Genomic DNA, 9,561 nt, shown 5'->3' on the forward strand with positions numbered 1-9,561 from the left:
AACAACATAGCATGGCTTAAGAAATTATGAAAAACAAGATTATCAAACATGTTTTGATCTACATGCGATTAATATGAATTATTTTAACCCATTAAAACATAGCCTATTCCACAACTAGGCTACTCGTTTACAGGTTTGCCCACATGACCTAATATAGAACGCTTTAGTATAGGCTGTAGACTTGATCTTGGTAAACTCATACTGGTCTGAAAAAGGTGCTATTAATCTTTGTTAAAAAAAAAGGTTCATTTTTCTATTGCACAATTACATTTCAGTAGAAGAAAAGTACAGAAACCGAGCATAGGGATGTCTAAGTCTTGACGTAGGGGTCAGGTGACTGACTCCAAACTTTTCTCTCCATCGTTTATTTTTTTTCTCTCTCCCCCAGCCCGTATGTGGACTGTTATAAGCAAGGAAAGTTTGACAAGTCAGTCTCAGATTCTCCGTGGTCCCAAACTTGGATTTCAAGATAGCGGTGACTGTTTTCAAGAAGTGACGGAGAAAGTCCCTAAGGGCTCTCTTCTGACTTCTCAGTAACTTTCCAGGTAAGCTTTGCGGTATATCAACTGCTATTATTGACATGAAGAGGTAAAAATGAGTATCTATATATATTTTTGTCACTGTCAGAAGTTATGCGGAGAAACTAATTTGCGCTCAGAATCCAGACACACTGTGCCAATTCAGACGCATTGTATTTCTATAGGCTATCTGCTATAGTATGGTCCATAATATATCCTTTATAAAACATTTCGTTTTTTCTGTGTTTAACAATGAAAAGTTTAAATGATCCATCTATTTCTTTTGCTGTTTTATTTTCTACCAATTTCGTCTGTTTAGTGCTTTTAAGATAAACGAGTAACCCGAGGCAAATTACTCAAAGCAGCATGGAATGATATATATTTTTTTACAAGCTTTATAGAGGACTTTAACTGAACAGCTTATAAACTGTAAACTGGGGATTGATTTGTTTTAAAACCAGCTACATCGTAACCAAGCATATTGACATGCTTCATTGATATTTTCCCCTTGGCCTTATAGAATATCCTCGTGAAGTGTGATCAAGTTGGACAACTCAGATCTTTAAAGGTCTTCCTTGCATCTCGAGAGCACAGTTCCAATCTAAGGGAATCTTGAAGTTGAGCTGATGTGCTTACAACCTTACACATTTCTTTATTCGCCCAACTTCTCGTTACATTGCCGTAATAACATAAATTCAAGATCAGAGATCTCGGGGGGATGATGGCATCAGTGGGGTTCTTACTGTAGACCAGCAATGTCTACATGGACCTGTTTTTTAAAATTATTATTCAAGTTTCCAAATGGTACTGTGATATTAAATAGGCCTATAAACGACTCAGTGAAACATTTTTTAAATGTTTTTTAAATTTTTATCATGGTACCATCATTGTTGAGTAAGAAGCAGTCCTTGGTTATTTTCCACTATAGATACTGTAGGCATCCTGCACAGTATGCAGTACAGTATTAGCTAAGTGAAAACATGCTGTTGGTACACCCTTCAACAGATGGCTTCTCCTCATCCATGGTTGTTTATTGTGCAGTCATTCCAGGGACTTTATTTGTTTACTGACATCTTTCAGAATCTTTATTCGGATGGTACTCACGTTTACGAACGTGATTCCCATCTGACGTGCAGTGTCATTAGTATCATTAAGAATTGGGTCTTTGTAGCCGAGCTAGGCAGGTCACTAAATATGCATACAATGAACCTGGGCCCTGTGCTCTAGACTCCGAGGCTCAGAGAGAGCGTGTTCCAGACACTCCCCAGCAGGAGAGCTGTTGGTCCCCAGTCTTAGGCTTGCACTGAGAGCAGAGAGCTACAGTATCGTGCCTTAGTACACTGTCCACTTTCTTCATAGGCTGCACAGGTAGAGTTTCTACCAGATTTTGGGAATGATATCTACTGAGGATGATAGTTAATGAGGATAAAAATGACACATCTATTATGAAGATCGTGTAGTTATTTTCTCCGCTGACTAGTAAATTACATGTGTTAGGTGCGGAACAGTAACTGTGTCTAAAACTGCCATACATTTCTTTGAGACTGGGGGGTAATTTGCATAGCAATCCTTAGATTACACAGTACGGCACAATTTAACATGGGCAAATGCTGACATACATGCTATTTGACATCTTTTAATTTGGTCGGCGTCTCTTATTTCGACGTTGTTTCATGTTTATTACAGTTGTTAACAAACGATGGTTTGCTGAGAAACAGGTCCCCAGCGCATGTTTTCATACCCTCCGGATGAAGGGGAAACCAGTGTCTGCGCTTGTGTTTCACCAATCTGGGCCCTAATCATCTACGATTACACTGTTCACTTACTCAGTATTTTAAGAAGTTCCATCAACACTGGTAGGAACACACAATGGGATTCTCCTCGCATGACTTCCAATAGGAAGACAATAGCCTTTAAATTGGCTTTCTGGATTGACGATTCATTAAGCATAGTGAAATGTGGTCGTTGACATTGGTCTTGTTCAGGTCTTTTCCGGCAATTGGATTTGTTCTGTGCGTCACTACAGCCATCGCAAGACTCGCAAGACACATTTTCCTCAAGCATTGAGATTTATTTGACACATTGACTCTGTACCGGTACCCCCTGTATATAGCCCCGCTGTTGTTATTTACTGCTGCTTTTTAATGATTTGTTTTTCTTGCCTCTTACTTTTTAAAAAACTGTTTGTTGTTGTTGTTGTATTTTCTTAAAACTGCATCATTGGTTCAGGGCTTGTAAGTAAGCATTTCACTGTATTCGGCGCATGTGACAAACACAATTTGATTTGATCCGATTCACAAATGTAACTTGAGATATAGTGCTATATAACCATGTTTACTGTATATAGGAATATGTTTGAACACAATATATTCATTATTTTCTGTCTAATTGCAGCTAAAACTCCATCATGGGTGACTGGAGTGCTTTGGGGAGGCTACTGGACAAGGTTCAGGCTTACTCCACGGCTGGAGGGAAGGTGTGGCTCTCTGTCCTCTTCATCTTCAGGATCCTGGTGCTGGGAACCGCTGTGGAGTCTGCCTGGGGGGACGAGCAGTCCGCCTTCAAGTGCAACACCCAGCAACCTGGTTGTGAGAATGTGTGTTACGACAAATCCTTTCCTATATCACATGTACGGTTCTGGGTGCTACAGATTATCTTTGTCTCGACGCCGACTCTTCTCTACCTTGCCCATGTGTTCTACCTGTTGCGAATAGAGCAGAAGATTAACCGCAAAGAGGAAGGGCTGAAAACCATCCAGAACGACGGAGGCGATGTGGACGTACCTCTGAAGAAGATTGAGTTAAAAAAGCTCAAGCATGGGCTGGAGGAGCATGGGAAGGTTAAGATGAAGGGAGCCCTCTTGAGAACCTACATCGTCAGCATTTTCTTTAAGTCCATCTTTGAGGTGGGCTTCCTGGTCATACAGTGGTACATTTACGGCTTCAGCTTGGCTGCTGTCTACACCTGTGAGAGGTCCCCCTGCCCCCACAGAGTAGACTGTTTCCTCTCCCGACCCACTGAGAAAACCGTCTTCATCATCTTCATGCTGGTGGTCTCTCTGGTCTCCCTGGTTCTGAATGTCATTGAGCTCTTCTACGTGACGTTCAAGAGGATCAAAGACCGCGTGAAGGGGAAACAACCGCCCGTCCACTACCCTGGCACTGGGACATTAAGCCCCACTCCCAAGGATCTGTCCACCACTAAGTATGCCTACTATAATGGCTGTTCTTCTCCCACTGCCCCCTTGTCACCCATGTCACCCCCGGGGTACAAGCTGGCCACTGGGGAGAGAACCAACTCTGTTCGCAACTACAACAAGCAAGCCAACGAGCAAAACTGGGCCAACTACAGCACGGAGCAGAACCGCCTGGGCCATAATGGCAGCACCATCTCCAACTCCCATGCACAGGCCTTTGACTTCCCTGACGACACCCAGGAGAGTAAGAAACTGACCCCAGGGCACGAGCTGCAGCCGTTGGCCCTGATGGACCCCAGGCCCTGCAGTCGAGCCAGCAGTCGCATGAGCAGTCGGCCAAGGCCAGACGATCTAGATGTCTAGCCCCTCCCCAGCCCCCCCTGTCGGTGGCCTTGGTGCCAGAGAACAGAGAGTACAAGGGGGGCGGGGCGGGGCAGGGTGGGGCATAGCCCATTCACTGTCCTAACTAGAGAGTCAATAAAGAGACATTAAAATACTTACACTGTTGGAGGTACTATACATTTATTGATGACTTTGAAACTAGTGGAGCTAACAAGCTTTAACAACAAAAACATCTAGTGGGCATGTGACCCTGTTCTGATAACTGTGCCAATGTTTCACTTTAGAAGAATATGCCTTGGCGATGTATTACTTATCATTATATGGCCTCACACAGTTACATTCCGTTTAGAAAGATTGCACTTCAATATAATAGCAATGTGTCTTTTTCCATGCTTTGCAAGTAGTTTGAAAACATTTGGCTTGTATGTCTCCGTCACACTCGTCTTCTGTATGACTTCCAAGTCGGTCTTGTGAAACAGGATTGTAAGAAGGATGCTCAGTTTCATGAATTCATATTTATTTATTAGTAACAGTACATCCACCACTAGATAAAAATGTACTACTATCCAAGGTCATATCCATATAAATGATATAAAGTCACTACACCCACCTGCATATTTATTGATAATAATAAAAAATGATTAATAGATTACAATTTTCTCAACAAATAAGAGGTTGCTTTTATTATCGTGGACTGTCATTTCCTGATAAACTTTGAATTTATGTGGTGTCGGTTGTTTTATTTGATACTTGTTGTTTTGGGTTTTGTGGGTAAGAGGTTGCTTTCAGACTGTGGACTCAAGTTGTTGTAAGAGAAATACAGAGCAACAGTTTCTTATTGCTACATTTGGGTCTCGAAGCATCTTTGAAAGAAAGCCTTTATTTTTGTTCTCATTTTAAAGTGTACGTCTGCTTTTTCTTTTCTTTCCTGTAGGATGGTAGAGGAGGGCAGTAGAATGATCATTTGTCTTTTACCTTTTTTTTTTAACTCAATGTAATCATTGCTGCTTGAGAGATAGATTTTTAGTACTGTAATTCAAGCTAACTGTTTCACCAATGTGAGTTTTTAGAAGACTGCTTATAGAGCTAGACTAATATTTAGTCAAATATATTAAAAGGTATATGCCAATGTAGCTCCACAACTACCAAACACTTGTAGATGGGATTTCAATTGGACATTTTCATGTTTTCTGTGTTTTTTTCTTCTCTCCCAATTCTGCATCATGGTATTTCGGTACGTCAACAGAGAGTTTCATGGGTTATTCAGCTGCGATGGTGTTTGCACTGAGATCTTGACTACGGTGTAATATGAGGCAAAAAAAGGGGCAAGTGTTTTCTGATATGTAAGTTACTAATTCATGTTACTACACCAGGCAGAAATCACTACAGTACATACATTCAGACAGGGCTTGTTTTTGTGACCGCTGGTTTCAATAATCTCAAAAGGCTAAAGCAAAGGGCCTCCATTCAGAATACAAGACACACTTCGGTGTACATTTGTTTAATAATGGGGTCAGATAATGTCATTCCATGGAAATCCACTGTTGTACAGTGTGTAAGTGCATGAGAGCAAGAAACAAAAAACTCATTAATTATATCTGTGAAAGGCAATTTTAACCAATAAAGATTTTTTCTTTCTTTACAAGTCTGTCATCATATGCACCTCATTCTGCCTTTCCTCTTCTTGATTCAGTCAATGTCTATAGTCCAGACTCATTGGGCCACCAGAACCTAAGTGCCTTAAAAATAGGTATTAAATAGATATCATGGTTAAAAGATACATTTGTTGAGACAACAGTAGCCTTTCTTCTATCATAGGTAACAACCCCCCCCCCCCCCCAAATAATCATATATGATCTCCTGCTCGATATTAAGAGAATGATAAGTACTATATAGTATATGTAGTGAGAATGCCTTGGAGACTTTGAAAACTTCATAATATGCAAAGACTCAGCACTTTTTTCTGTTATCCAAGTTTCCTATTTAACCTTTCCACAAAGCTAAATAAAACCACATGTTTGGATCCAGTCTGCAGACCACATGTGGCTGGAGCCGAATAGAAAAGCTCAACTTTGATCCAATGCTAATTAATCTACATTTTTAATTTAACAATGACTTTTTATCAGGACTTTTAAACAAGATGTCACTGTAAGACACAAAAACAGTTGAAACACACCATTTAAAAGAAAAATATTTATTACATAACGTATTTACATAACAGTAGATACCAATTAAGAACTGTTGCCAGAGTTTGAAAAGTAACAGAGCAGCAGTTTACTCAATTAAGATAAAATTATCTTAAATGTGTTTCAACCATCTGTATTCTCTGTTTAAAAGCAAAAACATTACTGTTGAGTACTAAATGGCAGAAATAGTTCAAACGTAAAACAAAATTAGCAAAACTAAATCACAGCATTTTCACATTTCAAACAGTAGTCCTAGCACATTTGAAAGCATTCAGAAGGTGATGGAAAACTATAGTACGACAACTTCTGACTCTCTGGTGCAGATGCTAACCACATGCATACTTGACTAATGTCAAATAAAGTCCTGGGATTGTAACTGCACAACATTTGACTGTGTTTATGTATGTTTCATTGCTTCTTTTTAGACAACAAGGATTCAAATGAGAACAGCTTTACAGCACTTTAGAGCGCTTTACAGCGCTTTAAGCTTTATTTTCTTCACAGACTACTGTAAACCTCAATGTCTGAGTTACATTTCCACCGCCTGTTCAACCGTTCAGACCACAAGGCCAGGGCGGTGCTACCAATACATACTTGTAGTAAAGCTAGTAGAAACAGCTGGTGCCTGGTGTAGACCTCACGTGATATTTCACGTCACAAAATAAGCTTTTAAAAGTTATTTGTTCCTTTTATCATGTCAGTAGGGTGGAAATGAGTTTTATTAGGCATCTTTGACAGATTAGCCATTCCCTTGTCCTCTAAAGGAAAGACAGCTTGCAAAACTACAGATGAATGGGTAGCACAACACATCAAAAGTGAGATAAACTATCTACTGTACTGTATATGGTAGATATAGCCAGGTCTATAATTATTGGCAACCTTTGATAAAAATGTCCCAAAAAACCTGTATGAAATATATAATACAAATACTGAGCTATGTTGCATATTGCAAGCAAAATATGCCCATAACATCAAAGATCCACCACCATTTTTTACCCTGGGTATGAGGTACTTTTCTGCATATGCTTCTGTTTTTCTATGCCAAATCCACCACTTAGATCGGAACCTGTGCTATGATCAGATGACATGAAAATAGAGCTCTTTGGCCACACACACCGGTGACGTTAACAAACAGAAGCATATGTAGAAAAGTACCCCATTCCTACGGTAAAATACGGTGATGAATCTTTGACGTTATGGGGATATTTTGCTTCCACTGGTCCTGGGGCCCTTGTTAAGGTCAAGGGCATCATGAACTCTACCCAGTGCTAGGACATTTTTTTGCCAAAAACCTGGTTGCCTCTGCCTTAGTCTGTGTGATTAATGGGGGCATAACTAAAGCGGTGTTTGCGAGATAAGGACGTATCCCAAAGGGGCCTGTGGCAGGGTCTTTTTACAAAATCATCTGTACAGTTTGAATGGTTTGAGCTACAAACTATTAAAAGCTATCTATGAAAAGCTGAGAATCCCACGAATACACGTACTGTATGTTTTCCTCTGTTTCCAAGCTACACAAGAGTCGTTAGAAGATAAATGATTATTCTACATCGAAGATCGTCATATGAAATCCCTATAATACTGTATTAATCTCACATAGTTGTTGTCACAAACTACAAACTCCACACAGTTGTCATTGACTAGTTGTATATTAATTTACCCACTGATCAAACCATTTCTGTACTTACAGCAGACCTAGAAATTCCTTTTTTTATCAGGTTTTTGCTTTGGCAGACATTATTTGATTGTTTATGTCAAGTTGTTTCATATTCTACTTGTAGCCCTGGTTGTCCTGAAAAGAAAATGGTAAAACACTTCATTGTGAGGCTAAATAGAAGAGCTGGACATGCAGATAAATGAAAGTCAGATAAATGAAAATACAATTTTTGCTGGGGTCTCGGGACCGATACTGTCGGGTTATGGTTTTAAGATCCCTTCGAAAAAGGCAAAGGAGAGGGTTCTGGAGTATAGAAAACGGTGTGCCAATAATTGTGACCCCTTTCTTTTTTAAGATGTTGCATTATTTGTTCAACAAAATCTCTTTCTCTGAGCAATTGTATTAGTGTAAAATAATTTTTAAAATGGTTGCGCACAATACAGCTCATTATTTGTATCAATATTTTTGCTCATCTTTATCAATGGTGCCAATAATTATGGACCGACTAGACAGTATAGCATTCATTTTTTAACTGACCTATGTTTGTATTTTTATTTTATTTTTTACATGCCTTCAGTTTCCCATCTCTTGTTAGGACAAAGCTGTGGACACAACACAGACTTGACCCTATTTACTTTACAGTCACCATTATTGGGTCAGCTAACAAACTTCGACATGCAACTCTTTCAAAATCACAGCGTGGAAACATCCCACCTGCTGCTGACTGGCAGTTGCAGGGATTATAGGTGAAACAGAACATCATGTTTCATCCCTTCAAGCAGGTCTTTCATCAGACTCAAACCGAGCACGGAGAGCATAAACCCAGGCTGGATAAAACCCAACCATTCCACATGTATGTGAGAAAATGTGGGAGATATCATAGTCACTGTATGTGCTACCTGTGTACTGTAATCGCAGATCTTCTTTAATTGGTAGATCCACAGTGAGTGATGTGTGTTTATATAAGCATAAGGAAAGGAAAACAATAGGATGCTTTCAATTTTAAATGGCAAGAGTAGCAGATCTCAAATGGTCTCAGCTTTCTTTGTGGTTACAAATTGGATTCATACCCAATACATTTTCTTCAAATCTTTCCTCTGCCGGACGGAGGCCCCCAAACAGAGCACTGTGGTTTTATTAAACACGGGAAAGCTGCTCCAATCATGTCTAATGAACACGGGGAAATGCACTGAGTCAAAGTAGGTTTGTGCTAATGCACTTTTACTGTCAGTTAGACAAGCACACAACACCATGCCCATTCTATTGGGGATCTGCCCTGGAAGCGTCCAGCATAAGCGGAGCCATAGCAGGATGTATGTGCTGAAATGTGGTGTCCCAGAGCATAGGAGCATGTGCCCCCAGGGTTTCCTCCCACGGAAAAGGACACACAAAGTTAAACAGTTCTGTATCTGAACTATGTGTTTTTATTAGTTCATTTTTTTATGAAGTGACTTAAATAGAAGAGTTGAATAATTGTTGAAAAGTTACCAGACACTGAAAGCTAAAAGCATTCTTAGGGGTTCTTACCACAATATCAGCCATAAGACATCACTTCATTAAACTTAATGCATTCTTTTTTTATTAACATTTTCACACACACACACACACACACACACACACACACACACACACACACACACACACACACACACACACACACACACA

General features: G+C 39.8%; 1 protein-coding gene across 1 annotated transcript; it reads left to right on the forward strand.

Annotated features, from left to right (window-relative positions):
• Positions 1 to 390: 390 nt before the first annotated feature.
• On the forward strand, positions 391 to 5,701 carry LOC115139447 (gap junction alpha-1 protein-like). The gene is made up of 2 exons (XM_029676823.2): positions 391 to 545; positions 2,913 to 5,701. Exon 2 carries the CDS (start codon positions 2,926 to 2,928, stop codon positions 4,075 to 4,077), a length of 1,152 nt encoding a protein of 383 aa, XP_029532683.1. The 5' UTR covers positions 391 to 545; positions 2,913 to 2,925; the 3' UTR covers positions 4,078 to 5,701.
• The last annotated feature ends 3,860 nt before the right edge of the window (positions 5,702 to 9,561 follow it).

Source organism: Oncorhynchus nerka, linkage group LG13 (genome assembly GCF_034236695.1).
Source record: "Oncorhynchus nerka isolate Pitt River linkage group LG13, Oner_Uvic_2.0, whole genome shotgun sequence".
NCBI classification, from domain to species: Eukaryota; Metazoa; Chordata; class Actinopteri; order Salmoniformes; family Salmonidae; genus Oncorhynchus; species Oncorhynchus nerka.

Bases quoted from the DNA above. Each gene is read 5' to 3' on its own strand.
- LOC115139447 (XM_029676823.2), top strand. From the start codon at position 2,926: ATGGGTGACTGGAGTGCTTTGGGGAGGCTACTGGACAAGGTTCAGGCT.